Consider the following 21,834-nt stretch of genomic DNA (forward strand, 5'->3'; position numbering starts at 1 on the left):
ACATTTTTTTTAAATGCCAGAATTTCACCAAGAGATTCTATAAAGGGTGCAGATTTCTGTTAAAACATGTAGTGTTGGCTACCATGTGTGTGCAAAGGGTTAACTATTCATTTGACCTGACTCAGTCATAATCTCTCCCAGTCTACCAGTGCTTAGATTGTTGCCCTGCAAACTGGGCAATCTCTTCCCAGGGTGAGGCTGGGAGCATAATAATCAAATACTGCCGGCAGTGATGTGATCAGACAATGGGACTAATACAATAGGAAGTGTATATCTGTGCATACCATCTCTGCCTCGCCATTAATGACCACCAGGTGGGCCTCCTTGTTCTCGCACTCTTTCTTGGAGGCGTTCCATGGTATTGAGTCTGAAGACAAGTAGTAACAGGTGAGTCCATAGTATCTCCATCCCTCACTGCATAATGTATTAGAGGAGTCTGAGGGAGCAAGAAAGAGGATTGGGTGGGTGACGCTGGATTGTTATGGTTATAGTCTTACAGTTTAGCCAAGACGGTAAAATTATAACAAAAATGGAAATCAGGCACAGCATGCAGACATTAATTTTGTGGGGGTAATGGGGGTACTCTACTGCATCCCTTTATTACTGAAAAAAATTAAAATTTCCCTTAATGGGATTTTAACCACTTTCAGACCAGACCACTTTTTGCAATTCGGCACTGCGTCACTTTAACTGACAATTGCGCAGTCGTGCGACGTGGCTCCCAAACAAAATTTATGTCCCTTTTTTCCCCATAAATAGAGCTTTCTTTTGGTGGTATTTGATCACCCATGCGGTTTTTATTTTTTGCGCTATAAACAAAAAGAGAGTCAATTTTGAAAAAAACACATTATTTTTTACTTTTTGCTATAATAAATATCCCCCAAAAATATATAAAAACATTTTTTTTCCTCAGTTTAGACCTATACATATTCTTCTATATATTTTTGGTTAAAAAAATCGCAAAAAGCGATTAATGATTGGTTTGCGCAAAATTTATAGCGTTTACAAAATAGGGGATATTTTTATGGTATTTTTGTTAATATTTATATTTTTTACTAGTAATGGTGGTGATCAGTGATTTTTATTGTGATTGCGACATTATGGCGGACACATCAGACATTTTTGACACATTTTTGGGACCATTGCCATTTATACAGAAATCAGTGCTATACAAATGCACTGATTCCTGTGTAAATGACACTGGCAGTGAAGGGGTTAAAAAGGAGGTAGCAGTGTAGGGGTTAAGTGTGTCCTAGGGGCATGTTACTAACTGTAGGGGGCGTGATTGTGTGTTAGTGAACACTGATCTCTGCTCCAATCACAGGGAGCAGAGATCAGTGTCACTTGTTGCTAGGCAGAACGGGGAGATGCTGTTTACTTCCACATCTCCCTGTTCAGCTTCCCGGTGAGACGATTGCGGGTATCCCCTCGTCGATCGAGTCAGAGGGACCCGCGACTGGACTCACGGGGCTCCCGACCGGTGCGCACGAGATGGCACGGTGGCATTCTTAAAGGCATGTACCTGTACGCCCATATGCCTGTCCGTGCCATTCTGCCAACGTACATCTTCATGCGCGGACTGGGAAAGAAGCACAGGCTGAGAGCTCCGTGATCCGCGGAGATGAAAAGCACTTTCCCTGAGCTAAAAAGTCAGCATTTTCTCCCGATTCATCTCTGTAACCCCGGCAGAACACTCAGTGCATGCCGGGACCAAAAAATTGCCGCAGCGCCATGGCCCAAAAGTCTCTTAACAACCTGTTTGCTGAGAGTAAGGGAACAGAGCAAGATGGCCAAAAATGGCACCCAGAAGAAACAGGTACAGACTCCTCCACACACTGCAGCCTCCTCTCCAGCTCACTTCCTGGGAGACTGAGTGTTCTCTGCAACTCACAAAAGCAGACTTAGATGACAGTCTCACATTAATGTATGACAAGATAGCTCAGAAATTCCAATCTGAGCTGCATAAAGCTACTAACACTCTCTCCATGGAGATGGCAGTCTTGGGCAGCAGAACTGATTTGCTTGAAATTAAACACGATGAGCTTGCTCTGGTCTGCTTAGACCTCAGAAAAGAGCAAGAGTCTCTACCTGAAACAGTCTTACAGCTCCAAGCCCATATTGAGGACCTGGACAACAGGAACAGACACAATAATCTCAGGGTATGGGGGTTCCCGAATCAGTGACTGATTTATTGCCTACAATCTAGAAACTGTTCCAGTCTCTCCTGTCTGACGCCCCGCTCTCAGCATTCTCCTATGACAGGATCTATAGAGCCCTGCACCTACCCCCCTCCTGAGAAGCCCCCTATGGACATTGTACTATGTCTTAAGGACTTCCAGATCAAAGAGGACATCCTTTGGGCCTCAAGAAATATATCATTCAAATATACCCAGATATTTCCCCCACCATGCTGGACAAGCACAGGAAAATGAAGGTCACCTCAATCCTCCAATCTGCCAATATCTTTAAGCTCCAGGTCTCCCACAATGGCACGACCTACACTGTTATCATGCTCATTGAGGGAAAGGAGCTTCTAGTGAAACTGGAGCTCTTGGATGCGGCTGCACTACCGAGAATGCCATCTACTCCACGTCACTCTACCATCTGGGCCACCCCACCTCCCAGGAGGGACCGCTTGAATTGACTTTGAAATTACGACTAACTCTGTTTTCTTCCCTCTCACCCAGTTGGTTTTATGTTTCTCCCTGGATGGAGTTCAAGAAGTACTCCCGCCATGCTTCTCAGCAATGGACATCTCCTGCCTTAGAGCTGAATAGGGATGAGCCGAACACCCCCCGGTTCGGTTCGCACCAGAACTTGCGAACGGCCCCCGCATTTGTTACGAACGTTAGAACCCCATTGAAGTCTATGGGACTCGAACGTTCGAAATGGAAAGTGCTAATTTTAACGGCTAATATGCAAGATACTGTCCTAAAAAGGGTTTGGGGACCTGACTCCTGCCTCAGGGGACATGGGTCAATGCAAAAAAAAGTTTTAAAAACGGCCGTTTTGGCGGGAGCACTGATTTTAATGACGATTAAAGTGAAAAAAAAAAAGTGAAATATTACTTTAAATATGGTGCCTGGGGGGTGTCTGTAGTATGCCTGTGAAATGCCACGTGTTTCCCGTGTTTAGAACAGTCCCTGCACAAAATGACATTTAACGGAAATAACACCATTTAAAACTGCTTGCGGTTTTAATGTTATATCTGGTTCCTGCAATATGGTTGAAAATCATTCAGAAAAATGGCATGGGTAGCCCTCCCTGCCCATTACCAGCCTATTTGGGTCTTGTACGCATATTAAGGGGAACCCTGTACCCATATTAAAAAAAGGAAATGCGTGTGGCCCCCAGGCCCTATATACTCAGAACAGCAGTATACAGGAGGTGCAAACAAGACAGGGACTGTGTAGGTTTGTTGTGTTAAGTTGAATCTGTTTGTAATTTTCAACTGGTACATTTTTAAAGTGTAGCTCCAGTCAAAAAAACTATTTTTAAGCTTTTTGGAAAACATAGGGAAGGGTTATCACCCCTGTATAATTTGTTTTGCCATCCGTCTTTTTTCATCTCACTTGCTGCTGTCTCCTTCCGTTTGCAAGTAGGAGATGTTTGTAAGTTGGATGTTTGAAAGTAGGGGCCTGCCCTATATTATAGCGGTATGTACTGGGTACAGAGCACGCAGACAGCACGCACATCTCCTAACACTACTGACTGCAAGCTCTATTATTAACCACTTGACCACTGGGCACTTAAACACCCTTAATAACCAGACCAATTTTCAGCTTTTGGTGCTCTCACATTTTGAATGACAATTACTCAGTCATGCAACACTGGACCTATATGAAATGTTTGTCCTTTTTTTCACACAAATAGAGCTTTCTTTTGGTGGTATTTAATCACCTCTCAGTTTTTTTTATTTTTTGTGCTATAAAAGAAAAAAGACCGGAAATTCTGCGAAATGAATTTTTCTTTGTTTCTGTTATAAAATTTTATAAAATTTTGCAGATTAGTAATTTTTTCTTTATAAATTTTTTTTTTACTGGTTACATGTTTTGAGTTGCAGAGGAGGTCTAGGACTAGAATTAGTACGTTCGACTCGAACACGAAGCTCATCCCTAGAGCTGAATCTCAGTTCCGTCTGCTGGTTTGTCCCCCTACTCCACACCTGTTGAGGTCTGGTGGCCTCTCCACAGCTCGACAATGATTGGTCTGGTAAACCCCTCGCAGGTACTAGTGAATAGAGACTTAAGTAATGTACTGAGCCTCTGGACTCACGAGTTTGGAGTTTTGGACAACAAAGTCCGCAATAATTTTGTTCTTTGGGTCAGTGGGAGGTTTTCCCCCCTGACCCCCCAGGAATATGCAATGCCACTTTTTGGCTCAGTTACGCAGTTGTTGATGTTTTTTTTATTTTTTTACCTTTTTCGTTGCTTCTTTTGAGCTCTCAACCTTGATGTATCTCGTTAGAAACAATACTCGTACAGATAATATACCAAATGTGTTTGCTAATTTGGGACTAATCCCATACACTCATGTTACGCTCAATGTATACCCTCCTGAAATGGTTGTCTGGTACATGGGTGCCCCTCTCGGCCTGGACTCTCCCCTAACCCACAGCTTTCTACTCCTACCTCACTATGGGTCTTAAGATTATTACCCATAACGTTAAGGGATTTAATTCCCCTCAAAAAAGAAAGCAGGCCTTTAACCACCCTTCATATTTTGATAAATCATACAATGTTACTTCACTACCTTTGAGTCCAGATCCAGAGGAGCGGCTATTTTAATAAAAAAAAAAATTCTATGTTGTTCCAGGCTCAGCAGACTTATATGGACCCACATAGTCGGTTTGTTATAGTGAAAGGCTCAATACAGGACAAATTAATAACGTTTGTCTCAATTTACGCCCAATGCATCTCAGGCTTCCTTCTTTAAAAGCTTCTTCCAGGTTCTTGAAAGATTTCATTCACCCCATATGCTTGTCGGGGGGGATTTTAACTTAGTGGCTCACTCCGTGTTGGACAGGTCCCTTAGGGGTCTCGATTCTAATGCCTTTCCTAAATCCCTCCAACACTCCCTTAAGTCCCAGCAACTGACTGACGTTTGGAGGGCCCACAATGTTGGCTCCCGAGAATACACCTTCTACTCCTACCCCCATGATAGCTACTCCCGTCTAGATTACATATTCTGTACAACCTCCCTGCTTGCAAACTCTACTTCAGAAAACATACATGTTTGCCCTTGGCCAGATCATCACATGGTATCCAGTCATCTCTCATGTATAGGTCTCCCTTACGGGAGAGGGAAACCTATACGAGATAATGGGAGTCTCTATTTTCAATTTTATATTTTGGAATGAATTTCACTTATGAATTTTGATTATTTATGCACGTATATGATTATTTATTATATTGCATATTAGATGAATTATACTCATTGTTCCATTGTTGCACATTTTATCACTTTAGTGAGACAGATTCACCTTTGCACTTTTAGTCTATAATTCATTTTAGTTATTGCACTTTAGTATATAAATTTTTTTAGGCAGCGCCGCATTTATTTATTTATTTTATCACCCTAACCAAATGTGCATTCTATATGCAGAACTCCCATACTCTCTTCTTTTTTTTATCCAGAAAAAAAGTTTATTGAAAAAGCACAAGGTAAACATACACCGAGGTTACATATACACTTCTACACCTTTACAGCCATCATAGACAGTCGGTATACACGGTCTGCATCTCGAATTTAACAATCCTTGACTACTTAATCTTACCCCATGTCTTACTTCAGCCAGAGGTGGCCCTACCTGAGTCATGATCATCTCTCCCATTGTGCTGATCCACTCTTTAAGAGTAGGGGGATCCTCCGAAATCCAGTGGGTCATTATTAGCTTACGTGCTATAAATAGAGATCTAATGACAGCCACCCGTGTGCATTCTTCCCATTCCAATTCCCCCATCACGTTGAGTAAGCGGTGTTTTGGGTCTGCGGGTAGCGAGACTTGAAATACCTTGTTTATAGTGTCGACCACCCCCGACCAGTAGGGGTGGAGTTTCGGGCACCTCCACAGAAGGTGGATCAAGTCGCCATGGTCTCTCTTACATCTAGTACACAGTGGGGTAGGTAGCATGCCCATGTCAAACAGTCTGTGGGGGGGGGGGGGGTATAGTACACTCTTAACAATAGATACAGTTGAGTCAATCTATGCGATGCATTTAGGGAGCATGTGAGTAACGCCTGCAGGGCCTCTTCCCATTGATCCTCGTCAAGCATGCCCACCTCTCCCTCCCACTTGGCTAGCATCCGAAGAGTGTGTTTATTCAAAAAATGTTGTAGTAACATGCTATCGCATGATAATATAAACCCTTTAGTGTTAGTGGCTCTTGCAATCAGATTGAACAGGGGCATTGGGCATGAAACCCACTCCTCCAAACTGCCTTGGGCCATTATAGCATGCTTTAATTGTACATAGTAAAATCTCATGGATTGTGGTAAACCGAAAAGACCCTGCAGGGTTTAAAATGGGAGCAATTTCCCATTGTGAAGTATCTGGCTAAGGTAGACCACCCCATACCTTTTCCATAGTGTACCATGTTGTAGTTTGGCCAGTTCTGGGTATGTGTCATTAGTCCAGATGGGACTGTATTCTGTGTATCCTGTCATGCCCTGTAGATATCTAGTTTTGTTCCAAATTTGTTGGATAAGGTTATAGGTTGGTAAAGTTTATTAGGTTTCCCAAATGCAAGTGCCTCCAGAGCCGTCGGTACTGAGTCCTTTTTTACAGTGTGTAACATCACTAGTTCGGAAGAGTCACGGGCATCTCCCTCTTTGTCCGAACTCGTGTGAAATGTGCCTATCAATTGCTGTAGCTGTGCAGCAATATAGTACCGCCAAGGATTTGGGAGGGTGAGCCCTCCCTCGTCCTTTGGGCGCTGGAGGTGTTTAAAGCTTGATTCTTCGTTTGCGATTTTTCCAGATTAGTGTATGGAACAAGGAGTTAACAATTCTGAACACATTTAGAGTCACTACCGTCGGGGCGTTGTGGAGCACATAGAGAAATTGGGGCATGAGGATCATTTTTATCAAGTTCACCCTGCCTGCTACCGTCAGGCAGAGTGAATTTCACTTTTGCAGTATTGGGCATATATTTAATTTTCCATAGTCACTGATCTTGGGCATCACCTGGATGCCCAAATACCTAAGTGTAGTTGTGGTGGGTACTGTGTTAGATGTTGGGGGCGTCCCCCCTTCATCAATTAACATCAGAGAAGACTTGGACCTATTCATACTCTCTTCAGTGCCATTCAATGGGCAATCGCACTGAACTGGAAGGGCCCCTCAGTACCGTGGTCACAGGTGCTCCTTCGTATGGAGTCCATTAGACTAATAGAAAGAATCTACCACACTCTCATAGACTCCATGCATACATTTGACCATAAATGGAACATATGGACTGCCCACCTGCTTAGCTCAGGACTTGAGAACCCCTAGATCCTTACAATGATGACCCGGATGGTCCGGATTGCTGGGTACAATGTGTAGGAAAAGTAAAGAGGTGGCTAAACTAGACAGTCTTACGAAGTTACAATTAAGTAAGGTACTATGTAATGGCATAGCCTGTGCTCGTACTGTATTGTGCTTACACTTAAAGAATTTTAGATCTCTTATTATCTTTATTTTCCTTTCATTTACTTTTACAGCTATCCCTTTTTGTTCCTTCTGTGGTTCATTTTTTTTTTTTTTTTTTCAATTTTTAAACAATTTTATTGTAATGTAACGCATTGACAAGCAAAGATAAGCAGAGATATCAACCATTGTACAAAATTTGTAGAGAGTTGATGAGCAAATAAGCAAGTAATGCCCGAGTACATAAAACAACTTAAATTACTAGTATAAACAACATGTGGACCTGGCATACGACTGCTGCATACTATGCATTCTTTATAGCTAGATCCAGTAGGTCCGGGGGCATCCCGTCCCCTCCCAACACTCCCATGGGCAGAGCCGAGAGGGGACGCCATGCCCAACCACAGTAGAATAAAAAGTGAATAGCACGTAGTCCCAAAGTAATAGTAAAGGAGAAAAAAAAAGAACAAACAGGGTAGGAAAAGAAGTCGGTTGAAATGACTGAGTCAGATAACAGAACTGCAGGAGAATCACAGCTAACTTACATATAATATATCAAGATTAGTACATTAAACCAGTGACTTTCACTGCCGGCTCTACCTGGTCTGAGGGTGTTAGATTATGTGTTACCCAAGCTTAACGCAGCTCGGGTGTGTTAACCAGGGAGACCACTGTTTGTTGAATCTAGATTCTGTCATGTTTACTCTAGAGAGGAGAAATTCCATGCGACAATGAGTATTGAGTGTGTTGAGAAGTTCAGGTAGTGTTGGTGGGAGAGGGTTTTTCCACGCACGTGCTATAAGCAGGCGCGCAGAGATTAGTACATGGTGCACCATAGGTAGACTGGTAGGAGGCCAATATTGGGTATCCAGACCAAATAGAGCCATACGTGAAGTCAGCTGGTAGTGAGATTTGGTCAGTGTTTGAACCAGAGAGGAAACTTGTAGCCAGAAGGACCCAATAACCGGGCAGCTCCACCAGATGTGTAATAAGTCTCCAGTGGAGTTGCAATTCCTCCAGCACTTTGGAGAGTGGGTGGGAAAAATGATCGCCAGCTTTTGCGGTGTGTAGTACCACCTATGGAACAGTTTCATGACCGTTTCCCAGTGCGTTATATTTTTGGAGACGACTGTTGGAGTTCGTAGTGCACGATGCCAGTCCTCCAAAGGGAAGGAGCAGTGTAACAGGGATTCCCAGTAAAGAATGTTTGAAGATTTTGAGGATGTAGCAGGATTGGAGAGGAGTTTGTAGATGAAGGATATGCCCTTTCGAGATAGCGAGAGGACGATTATAAAGGCGGAGAAGGTCCCTGGAGATAGGGTCTGTAGATGTCAAGCTTTGGGAGATTATATGCCTAAGCCTTAAGTAGATGTAAAAGTCCTTATGCGAAAGACTAAATTCCGAGATCAGTTGTTGAAAGCTTTTTAGATCTGTACCCAGCAACAGGGCTCCAATTGTTTTGATTCCTGCAGCATGCCAATGCTTAATTGGAAGGTCTGGAGAAAGAAGTTGTAGTGCTAGTAAGGGTAGATTTTTAAGTGCGTCTCTGTGTAGGCCACGATGATCTTTGCATATTGCACTCCATTGCACCAAACAGGCACGTACAGTTGGAAGGATGGAACGTTCGATAGGGAAAGACAGCCAAATTGCCGCTAGGGTCAGTTGTGGATCGGCCGGGAGAGTTGCAGCTTCGATTTGGTGCCACCTTGTGTTGGGATCTTGTGACCACAGTTGTCTCCCTTGGTCCAGAATGACTGCCTTATAGTATTTTCTAATATCTGGAGATCCCATCCCTCCTAAGGAAGAGGGAGTGCACAGGACAGTGGATTTTAGGCGAGGTTTACGACCTGCCCATATGAACGAGTCCATTGTACGCTGAAGTTTGGTTAGGTCTGCTGAGAGAATTGGAAGCGGAAGAGTTCGAAAGAAATAAAGTATATGCGGTAGAAGAAACATTTTGGCTAATGCTATCCTACCAACCCATGAAGCTTTCAAGGCGGACATGTTAGAAGTTAGGTTGTTCAGTTTCAGAAGTAAGGAGGCAAGGTTAGTTCTTAGTAACACCGAGGAGGGAGAGACTAGTTGAATACCCAAATATTGTAAAGAGGAGCCGGGGGCCCAGGAGAAGGGTGATATTTTAGTGATTTCTGCTTTGAGCGCTGGAGAAATCTCCATGCCAAGCATGGCAGATTTCGAGTGGTTCAATTTGTATAGGGATGCTTTACTAAAATTATGTAGAACGTCAGTCAGGATAGGCAGGGATTTAACAGGGTCCGAGACAGCTATGATAACATCATCCGCATAAAGACCTATCTTGTGACAGGTGTCTCTCACATTGATACCAGATATATGGGGATGTGTGCGGATGGATTGCGCCAAAGGCTCCATGACTAGTGCAAAGATCAAAGGTGACAGTGGGCAGCCCTGACGAGTACCATTAGTGATCCTAAGGGGATCTGAGAGAATGCCTGAAGTGCGGATTCTCGCAGTAGGGGAGGTATATAGACCTAGGATTGCTCTTAAAAACTCGCCCTTTATGCCAAATTTCTTCAGGACTGCCTCGAGGTAACCCCAATGAACCCTGTCGAACGCCTTCTCTGCATCTAGTGATATCAGCAGAGAAGGCGTTCGACTGTGCTCTGCCCAATGGATAAGATCTACAAACCTGTGAGTCCCATCAGAGGCCTGCCGGTGGGGAATGAAGCCCACCTGGTCCGGGTGTATGAGGGCAGTCATATGTTGCGAAAGTCGGGTGGCCAGAAGCTTGGCATACATTTTCAAGTCAGTGTTAAGTAATGAAATAGGGCGGTAATTCGCTGGGTCGTGTGGGTCCTTCCCAGGTTTGTGTATGGTAGTAATGGTCGCTTCCAGGGATTCTGTAGGGATCTCCCCTGTGGTCAGCATGTGGTTAAAGGAGCTGCATAAATGAGGGGTCAATGCCTCTATGAATGTCTTGTAATATTCATTTCCAAAACCGTCTGGTCCTGGGGCCTTGTGAAGGGGGAGACTTTTAATTGCGTTTTCAATTTCAGGGGGGGAGAAAGGTAAGGCCAGATCAGCAGCTTGAGAAGGGGACAGGGAAGGGAGATCAACACTAGAAAGGAACGTATTGATAGTCGCTTCAGTGGGCTGAGTCTCAGTCAGGGAGTCTTTCAAGTTGTACAGTCGGCGGTAGAATGCGCCGAAACAGTTAGCTATGTCCTTGGGGTTAGTCAGTCTATTGCCTTCAGGATCTATTAGATGAGAGATCGTGGATTGGACTATCCTGTTTTTGTATTGTTGGGCTAAAACTTTCCCAGATTTGTTACCCTGGGAATACCAAGTCATCTTGAGTTTACAGAGATAGAATTCATGTTTGTTCTGGAGATAAGTGCTCAGTTCTGATCTCAGTTTACTGAGATCTGCGTGAGTGGAGGCAGAGGGCGAAGTCATGTTGCTTTTCTCTAAGGCCTTGATTCTATCTAAATAATCATTAAGAGTCGCCAAACGCTTTTTCCTCTCCTGAGCCCCTAGCCTCAATAGAACTCCTCGTAGGACCGCCTTATGAGCGTTCCAGCATATAGTAGGGTTGGTAACAGAGTGTTGATTTAGAGTGAAATAATCATCTATAGCAGTCTTGACCTGTTCCCTGACATCCTTAGTACAAAGCAGGTTGGGATTCAGGCGCCAAATCGTAAATGGAGTGGTAGGAGGAGAGAGGTTGAGCACCATAGAGATGGGGGCATGATCCGACCAAGATATTACTCCTATACTAGTGGACGCAACAGCCTGTAATAGCACCTTGGACGTCAAGAACAGGTCAATCCTGGAATAAGATCTCTGGGCATTAGAATAAAACGTATAGTCTCTCTCAGTACCATGTTGACACCTCCATGGATCATAGAATTCTTCTAGATGTAGAAAGGAGGAGAGGGTAGAAGATCTCCTCCTTTGGGAAGATGAAGAGTCGAGTGCGTGGTCTGGTACCGCGTTGAAATCTCCGCATAAAATGATTTGGTCTTTCGGACAGTGTTGAATTTTGGCAAGAATGGACTTAAGGAAGGGCTTCAGGTGAGTGTTAGGGGCATAGACATTCACAATCACCAGGGGTTTGTTATTAAAACAGGCGGTCAAAATTAGATACCTTCCGTCTGGGTCTTGTTCTACATTGACACCCGTGAGCGCCACTGTAGAACGTACTGCGATCAGTACTCCCCTAACTTTCTTATCAGTGCGGGAGTGAAAGATATGTGGGAATCGTTTGTTGGTACAGTTCGGAGGGTTGCGGGAGGAAAGATGTGTCTCCTGCACGCATAGAATATCGGATCGGGAAGTCGCTGCTTCCCTCCATAAAAGGGAGCGCTTGAAAGGGCTATTTAAGCCCTTAACATTAAGGGATGTGATCGTAAGAGACATGTGCTGCTAAGTTGAGTTGTCAATATGGTACTGAGGTTGACGTACCCACAACCGAAAAACAAAACAGAAAACAAATTAGTAACCAAAACTCTGTATAGAAAGAGTGTACCCAACAGCCGTTGCAGTTAGGTATGTACAATCAGGTACTGAGATAGTAATACAGGTAAATATGAGAACAGCAACAACAAAAAAAAAAAAGAAAAAAAAAGGAGAACAATAATGAGAATGCAATATATAGAGCAATCGATCAATATGGAAGTCTCTAAATCTGTGACCGGAAGATATAGAGGCGAAGCCAAATATTCAGATGGCTTCCGAGAAAATAATACTGTAATAGCTAAAAGTTAGATGTGGTATCAAAGTAGGGGTACGGGGGTGGTTAATGCCGTGTGCGTGGCACACAGTGGCAGTTCGGCGTGGAGGGTTTCAAAAAGAAAAGAAGTGGACATCCACTTCATTCTAGAAAGTCAGGCACCTGTTAAGAGGGGGGTTGCCCGGTAGGGCGGCCCCCCAGTTCTCCGGAGGTTCAGGATTTAGGTTTTGTAGCCCATTTAGGAGGGATCCTTGCAGATCTAGTGTTCAGGGGCGGAGCCGGGGGTGCATGAGGGGCTATGCCCCAATTGTGCAGTTGCTTGAAACCATCTTTGGGGGTCAGAAATGCGACTTGTTGTTGCTGGTAGTTTACCAGAAGCTTGGTGGGAAATCCCCATTTGTATGCGATTTTGTGTTCTATCAGTAGCGCAGTAATTTGGGAGAAGGCCTTGCGAGCCTGTGAGGTGGCGGCTGAGATATCATTATATAGTTGAATCTTAGCAAAAGGATCAGGGAGGTTCCGCATGGTTCTAGCTGCCCTCATGATCTGTTCCTTAGTGTTAAAGAAGTGTATCCTGGCCAGGATATCTCTGGGCATTGAGTCAGGCAGATGCTGTGGTTTATGGATCCTATGCGCTCTGTCAATGAGAAGATCTTGTGGTGTGAGGGCCGGGATGAGCTTGTGAAACAGTTGGTGCAGGTAGGGGACGATATCTGGGGCTGACACAGTCTCTGGGACTCCCCTGAATTTGATATTATTTTGCCTCGAGCGGTCCTCGAGGTCTGCGATTTTAAGACGCAGTTGGCGGATAGCTGAGGTGTGTTCATCTTGGATATCTACTACAGTATTATGGGAGCTGGTAGCAGCAGAGAGATGGAGCTCAATATGCTCAATGCGGTCTTCCATATCATCCACTCTGTCCAGCAGATGGTTAATAGAGGTTCTGAGCTCTTTCTGCATGTCTGCCTGCAATGAGAGTAGCATGGCTTTCAGTGTATGCTCAGAAGCAGGACTATCTGAGGTGTTGTATGCAGCCAGCGATGAGTTGGAGTCACCAAGTGATCCTGTGGGACTACAGGTGCCAGCGCCATGTTGTCTCTTCACTAGGGGAGGCTTAGAGGGAGAGTGTGCTGGTGAGATGGCTGCCCTCTTACCTCTATCAGCCGGCGATATGGCAGGTGAGTGCTGTGGATCTCCGGCTTCCTCCATGTCAGAGAGGGTATCTTCCACTGCTGCTGAACCCGCCGAGGCCGCAGGCGTCTGCCGCGCTGTGAGGCCTTCATCCCGGTCGGCGCCATCTTGGGCCTGCTCGGCTGACGGCTTCGCATAAAAGTCCGTGAGTTTCCTTGCTCCGTGGGCGGCGGATCTACCTTGGGTCATGTCCCCGGTGATGCGGGGAGATCCCTGGAGCTCCGTGGGACAAAATGTAATGTCGGATGGCGCTGGATGCTTAGCGATGCTGCGTGGATGTGCAGAGCTCAGCGCTTATGCGGCCATTCCGGTCAGCGGCCAAGCCACGCTCATTTTTTATTTTTATTCTCCCTAATTACTGGGTTGACCGCTTGTTAAATTATCTGGTTCACAGATAATACAAGAGATGTACATGCCAGTTGACCTATCTCTATGTACAACTATACAGAATGTTCTTTTGATGCTTGTACACTCTGGAATTTTCATGTTATGCTGCGTACACACGATCGGAATTCTCCTCGGAAAAAGCTCTGATGGTTTTCTCGACGGAATTCCGACGGAATTTGGCTCAAGCTGTCTTGCCTACACACGGTCACATCAAATTCCGATCATTTATAACGCGGTGACGTACAACACGTACGACGTGACAAGAAAAAGGAAGTTCAATGGTCAGTAGCCAATAGCTTCTGTCTCGTAGTTGAATCTGAGCATGCGTGATTTTTGGCGTGTCGGAATTGCATACACACGATCGGAATTACCGATAGAAAGTTTTTCCGTTGGGAAAATTGAGAACATGCTATCAATTTTTGGCTGGCGGAAATTCGGTCAGCTAAATTCCGATGGAGCATACACACGGTCGCATTTTCCGATAAAAAGCTCTCATCTGTATTTTTCTGGCCGGAATTCCGATCGCATGAACGCGGCATTAAGTCTAAATGAAAACGTTTGTAAACAAAAATGATGTAATACTTTTATTGGTACAACGTCATACAACGGTTTTAAAAAATATAAGTATGGCATAAAATATTACTTTGGAAATTTCCTAGATCACTGATGGTGAACCTTTTTGAACCTTTTTTAGTTCCAGTGAAGGGAACTCCTAAGGCATCAGCATACCAAAACAGTTTGGACAATTTCATGTTCTCAACTTTGTGGGAACAGTTTGGGGATGGCCCCTTCCTGTTACAACATGACTGCTCACCATGTAGAGCAAAAGAATAGGATAGGCTGCACACCCACACAAATGCATTGGTTCAATCAGTTTATTAAAGCATCATAATACCACTGGATGGGTAGAGGAACGAGGTTGGCGCGTTTCACGTGATTTTGGTTTTGGCAAAGCACGTAAATTGTATGAAATACGTCAACCTCGTTCCTCTACCTCTGCCTGTACCATGCAAGAAGTTAGGGGGCTGTGCTAGTGAATTGGCTAGTCATTTTTTTCTAGTAAGTTCAAAGGCACATTTCAAGTAAATAAAAAATGTTTGTGGAAAAGAAACTTCCCAAAAATCCGGTGGACCTAGAAATAAGACTGGCTTCAAATTTGTCTGCCGGACTCGGCTTTTAGTGGACAATCCATTCGTCTGTGTGCTAGTGCAATGGACCAAAACCGACGCTATTGGCTACTGGCTATGAACTTCCTTATTCTACGTCATCACATTCGAATCTGTCAGACTTTTGGAGTGATCGTGTGTGGCCAAGTCCGTTTTGTTTGAAAGTCCGGTGGACCTCAGCTGTAAAGTCCGTCGGATTGTCCGCCAGACCAAGTCTGTCAAAAGTCCGGTCGTGTGTACGCGGCAGAACTCCCACTTAGAGGAGGCTCAGCTTCTCTTTACACTGGAGTTACAGCATTGGGATGGAATTGTTGCAAGGTGAGGATCACCCCACACAACCCCCCTGATACAGGGTTCCACATATCATTTTGAGGTGAAATGTTTTTGAAATTTTTTTCTGATCCTTTTTGTGATGTAAAACGTACAATTATAACTATAATATAAATTATTGAGGTTTTTATCTTTATCTGGACTTACAAAGATGCGGCCATCAGTAGATGCATTGTGGATCCTTGGAGAATTTTTGGACGAAATAATTTAAGATAAACTTACTTTTCATTTTCTGGAGCTCTTCTGTCACTTTCTCCAAAAATCCCCAAATCTTCTGAATGTCGCTGGAAAAGGAAGCTGAAATACACAGAAGAGAGCGTCAGGAGAGAGCTGGCCTCCTTTTATACCAGAGGTCTCCAAACTACAGACCACTGCAAGATTTTATCTGGCCCGCAGCTCGGGGTTAGTGGTCCTTCTCATTCCTACAGTCTTCATTTCTATTCATCCTTACTGATTATATCAAGGCTTGTGATTTTTCTATTGCTGGTGGCTATATAAATCCTGTATAATAATAATAATAATAATAATAATAATAATAATAATAATAAATTGTATCTATCTATCCATTCTAATATACATTACATTGAGCAGTACATAATTACCAGTGACTTCATCTGTTAAATTATACTTCACGTCGGAATCTGAGAAAGGGAGGAAAACCAACATCAATTAGTATAATCAGGTTTATCATTATACACCTCTCTTACTCTACATATATTTGTTTAAGACACTCCCACTAACGTGTCCATCTCTTTAGGGTTCACATGGTTTCTGCTAAACAGAAAAATCCACCAGTCTGAACTTTGATCCTAGGCATTTAGTATGGTGGCCATACTGGGATTCTGGAGAAGCGGTTTCTACACGTAATACAATGTTTCAGGACTGTTACCATTTATGATCACCATGGAACATGGTGGACCAGGCAGTAGAAATCCTATTTGATAAAAGGTCTGCTTTCAAGCCCAATTCTAGTTTAATACCAAAAATAAAATAAAATAAAAAGCATCTCTGGATATGTCCCTTGTAGTAATTATAGTTTGACAGTTTTCCAGATTGAATGATGTCCAGTGTCGCTTAACCCACTTCCTGTGAACTCAGGGTGTCAAAGACCTACCCCTTGTGTGTATGCCATCCATTGATTAACAGGAGCATGCTGCTGAGTGCAACACCTTGTCATTATAAGGTCTGCTCTCTGCAGCATTCAAGATTCACCCAATGCTGAGGACAGGAGAGGAACCCTGAGCAGGGCTGATCCTAGGCAGGGTTCGTGGGGTGCTCCGCACCCAGACGCTGCAGAGGTGGGAGCGCTGAAGCTCCAGAGTGCTGCGCCCCTCCCTCTTCCTCATCTGTGTCCAGAGACGGAGGTGGAGCACATGTAGCGGGTGCTGCAGGTTCCCCATCCAGCCGGCAACTGACAAGAACACATACCGCTCTCACTGTCCCCAGAATCCGTGCTGTCTGAGTACCTCTGTGGAGCCTATTACTGTAACACATTCCAGTACTAGACTCCACTAATCTTTATGTCCGGTGCGTGTGGAGCAGTCTCCTGTCTGTCCCGCCTCCTCTGCGTGTGTCGGCTCTTCTCTTCTGGGTTGGCCGGAGCTGCTGCCAATCATCCAGTGCCCTCCCAGAAATGCTGTTCGAGTGCCACCCTCCTAGTAACCAAAGATGCCACAGATGCCCCGCCCCCCTGCAACGTGCACGGTGCTTCTGCTCCAAACGCGCCCAAGCTACAAGGATCTTATGGGCAGGTACTGATCTATGGGGACACCTGCTGTTGGGGGGCTCTGATGGGGGACACCTGCTGTGGGGGGCTTAGATGGGGGACACCTGCTGTGGGGGGCTTAGATGGGGGACACCTGCTGTGGGGGGGCTCTGATGGGGGACACCTGTTGTGGGGGGGCTCTGATGGGAACTTTGATATAAGCTGGGCGTGCTGCAGGTCACTCTCTCCCCAGAATTCCCTCATTCTCAACTTTAAAAGTTGGGAGGTATACAGGAGCAGATCAGGGGAGGAGAGACTGTGCCACCACCGTCCCTGTTATCAATGGGAAGAGGGCTCTCTGTGTTTACTGCCCATCCCCCTCCCTCCTCCTGTCAGAGGAGAAGAGCAAAGCAGCCGGATATTGGAGAGCCCGTGTCTGAGTGGAGAGAGAGCAGCTGTGGGCTCTAAAAGCCCCCCTCCCTCTCCTCCTCGCACTGCTGTACTAGTAAGTGGCACTTGCCAGGTCAGTTGCCCGCTATGTTTCTTCTCCTTCCTTCATATTGGCCAGGGAAGAAATACAATAAATAAGGGAGCAGAGAAGAGGATTGTGGGACATGTAGTCCCAAGGACTGGTGACCCCATTGTGACCCGGAAACTGCAACCCACACAGCATGCTCAGCTGAATAAGAGAGGCTGGGGGGAGAGGGAGAGAGAGAGCGACAGGAGCCCGGGAAAGCTTTCGGGGAAGTGCACCCAGGACTCCAGGGAGAGGACACAGGGAGAGGACAGTGCTGAGGGGACGCCATCAGAAAGAGAACCCCGCTGCCCTGTGCCACCAGAGGGAAAGCCGCACAGCCTGGCGCCATCCCCGGTGAAGAAAGGAATGGAGTCATTGCCAGAATACAGTATTGAGCACCACCCAGCAGAGTCGCCACGGGCAACCCAGAGTGAGCTGCTTCCTGATCAGAAGAACTGATGTTGCTGTATCGCCGGGTCTGGTGAGAGGGCTGGTCGGCCATTATCTACTTCCATCCTTAGGAACTGCAGTCTCTGACCATCTCTTGTAGTGTGTTTACAGTCTCTGATCATCTTCTGTACTATGTCTGCAGTCTCTGATCATCTCCTATACTATGTCTGCAGTCTCTGATCATCTCCTATACTATGTCTGTAGTCTCTGATCATCTCCTATACTATGTCTGCAGTCTCTGACCATCTTCTTTACCATGTCTGTAGTCTCTGACCATCTCCTTTACCATGTCTGCAGTCTCTGACCATCTCCTGTAGTATGTCTGCAGTCTCTAACCATCTCTTGCAGTATGTCTGCAGTCTCTGACCATCTCTTGCAGTATGTCTGCAGTCTCTGACCATCTCTTGTAGTATGTCTGTAGTCTCTGACCATCTCTTGCAGTATGTCTGCAGTCTCTGACCATCTCTTGTAGTATGTCTGTAGTCTCTGACCATCTCTTGCAGTATGTCTGCAGTCTCTGACCATCTCCTGTATCATGTCTGCAGTTTGTCTGGGGGCTCTTTCTAACAGACTCTCTAGTGGAAGCCCTATCTGTGTGCATTATAGAGACCCCCCTCCAGGTACCATTAGTGTACTCATTTTCTTTATTGTTAAAAGATCATGGGAGGATCCCAGGGTAATAAAGACTTCTTAGGGGAGCATCTCTGTGTTTGCGTTGAAGCCATAGAAACATTTGTAAAGGGGAGGAGTTAGTATGATGACCACGCCCATGTGGGGGCGCCAGAAACATTTCTGAACCCAGGCGTCTGTGACCCTAGGATCGGCCCTGACCATGAGGTCAGAACCTACCCACTGCTGAGGAATGAAGAGGAACCATGAGGTTAGAACCCGCTCTCTGCTAAGGAAAAAAGAGGAACCATAAGATCAAAACCTATTCCCTGCTGAGGATAGAAGAGAACCCATGAGGTTAGGACTCACCCACTGCTAAGGACAGAAGAGAACCCACGAGGTCAGGGCCCAGCCACTGCTAAGGACAGAAGAGAAACCACCATGTAATGAACCCACCCACTGCTTAGTACAGAATAGGAACCATGATGTCAGGACCCACCCACTGCTGAGGATAGAAGAGGATCCATCATGTCATGAGTCTGTGACGTCAGGACCCACCTATTGCTGAGGACAGAAGATAACCCATGAGGTCAGAAACCACCCACATTTGAGGACAGAAGAGAACCCATGAGGTCAGGACCCACCCACTGCTGATGACAGAAGAGAACCCACAAGGTCAGGTCCCAGCTACTGTTGAGGGCAGAAAAGGACCCATCATGTCACAGACCCATCACATCCGGATCCACCCTTTGCTGAGGACAGAAGAGGACCTTATCATGTCACAGACCCATGATGTCAGGACCCAGCCACTGCTGAGGATAGAAGTGGATCCCTGAGGTCAGAATTCACCACTGCTAAGGACAGAAGAGGACCCATGAGGTCAGGACACACCCACTGCTAAGTACAGAAGAGGATTCATGAGGTCAGGAGCCACCCACTGCCGAGGACAGAAAAGGACCAATGAGGTCAGGGCCCCCCCCCCCCCCACTGCTGATGACTAGGGATGAGCTTCGAGTTCGAGTCAAACTCATGTTCGACTCGAACATTGTCTGTTCGCCTGTTCAGCGAACAGTGAACAATTTGGGCTGTTCGCGGCAAATTCGAAAAGCCGGAACACCCTGTACAAGTCTATGGGAGAAATCTAAAGTGCTAATTTTAAAGGCTAATATGCAAGTTACTGTCCTAAAAAGTGTTTGGGGACCTGGGTCCTGCCCCAGGGGACATGGATCAATGCAAAAAAAAGTTTAAAAAACTTCAGTTTTTTCGGGAGCAGTGATATTAATAATGCTTAATGTGAAAAAATAAAAGTGTAATATTCCTTTAAATTTCGTACCTGAGGGGTGTCTATAGTATGCCTGTGAAGGGGCGCATGTTTCCCGTGCTTATAACTGTCCCTGCACATTTCTACAGGAAAAAAAGTATTTTAAAATCACTCGCGGCTATAATGAATTGTTGGCTCCTGTAATACAGAGAACACTCAATGAGTGTTCTCTGTATTACGGAGCCAACAATTCATTCATTGATGAAAAAAAAAAAGCGTGGGGTTCCCTTAAATTCAATTACCAGGCCCTTCAGGTCTGGTATGGATATTAAGGGGAACCCCACGTCAAATTTAAAAAAAAATTGACGTGGGGGTCCCCCTAAAAATCCATACCAGACCCTTTATCCGAGCATGCAACCTGGCAGGCCACAGGAAAAGAGGGGATGGGGCAAGAGAGTGCCCCCCCTCCTGAACCATACCAGGCCACATGCACTCAACATTGGGAGGATGCTTTGGGGGTCTGTGACCCCTCAAAGCACCATGTCCCCATGTTGATGGGTACAATGGCCTCATCCCCCCAACCCCGGCCAGTGGTTGTGGGGGTCTGCGGGCAGGGGGCTTATCAGAATCTGAAAGCCCCCTTTAACAAGGGGACCCCCAGATCTCCCCCCCTGTTTGAAATGGTAAGGGGATACAAAAGTACCCCTACCATTTCACAAAGAAAGTGTAAAAAATGGTTAAATAAGACAAACACACTTTTGAAAAATTCCTTTATTAAAAATAAAAAAAATAAAAAAAAGATTCCAGGTGGTAATCCACTCTTGATATCCAGCGACGGATGATCATCTCTCCGGGGTCCAGCGATGGCTGATCTGATCCAGCGACGGGTGATTTTCAGTCCAGCGCAGTCCATCCATGCATCCATCTTCTGTCTCCACTGAGGAGACACTGCGGGGATCCCAGCGCCTGACGTTTCTTATATTAGGAGGGCGGGGCCACCCGTCACCTGACCCCACCCCCTCTGACGCTAGTGAGGGAAGCCAGGGGTTCACCAATGAGGTATGGGTGACCCCGCCTCCTCTGATGTAACGCAGGTTTCCGTTACCATTACAGATGGGGGGGCCAGGATCTGGGGATCCCCTTGTTAAAGGGGGCTTCCAGATTCTGATAAGCCCCCTGCCCGCAGACCCCAACAACCACCGGCCATGGTTGTGGGGATGAGGCCCTTGTCCCCATCAACATAGGGACATGGTGCTTTGAGGGGTCACAGACCCCCAAAGCATCCCCCCAATGTTGAGGGCATGTGGCCTGGTACGGTTCAGGAGGGGGGGACGAGACAGCGTCTGCCAGGTTGCATTCTCGGATAAAGTGTCTGGTATGGATTTTTAGGGGGAACCCACATCAATTTTTTTTAAATTTGATGCGGGGTTCCCCTTAATATCCATACCAGACCTGAAGGGCCTGGTAAATGAATTTGGAATTTGGAATTTGAACACCACGCTTTTTTTTTATCAATGAATGAATTGTCGGCTCCCGTAATACAGAGAACACTCATTGAGTGTTCTCTGTATTACGGGGAGCCGACAATTCATTATAGCCGCAAGTGATTTTAAAAGACTTTTTTTTCTGCAGAAATGACACTTTGTGCAGGGACAGTTATAAGCACCAGAAACATGCGCCCCTTCACAGGCATACTATAGACACCCCCCAGGTACGAAATTTAAAGGAATATTACACTTTTATTGTTTCACTTTAATCATTATTAAAATCACTGCTCCTGAAAAAACGTCCGTTTATAAAACTTTTTTTTGCATTGATCCATGTCCCCTGGGGCAGGACCCGGGTCCCCAAACACTTTTTAGGACAGTAACTTGCATATTA

General features: G+C 45.5%; 1 protein-coding gene across 1 annotated transcript in view; it reads right to left on the minus strand.

Annotated features, from left to right (window-relative positions):
* Positions 1-21,834, minus strand: part of LOC143962527 (C-type lectin domain family 10 member A-like) — a 63,687-nt gene that overhangs the window by 7,644 nt on the left and 34,209 nt on the right. Inside the window, exons 7-9 of the mRNA XM_077471800.1 lie at positions 16,014-16,052; positions 15,634-15,708; positions 285-436 (exon numbers count right to left, since the gene is read on the minus strand). Of these exons, the coding sequence (XP_077327926.1) occupies positions 285-436; positions 15,634-15,708; positions 16,014-16,052 (266 nt within the window). The remainder of the gene's footprint in view (positions 1-284; positions 437-15,633; positions 15,709-16,013; positions 16,053-21,834) is intronic.

This window comes from Lithobates pipiens, unplaced genomic scaffold (genome assembly GCF_037356315.1).
Source record: "Lithobates pipiens isolate NorthernLeopardFrog02 unplaced genomic scaffold, aLitPip1_a1.2 Scaffold_8, whole genome shotgun sequence".
NCBI lineage: Eukaryota > Metazoa > Chordata > Amphibia > Anura > Ranidae > Lithobates > Lithobates pipiens.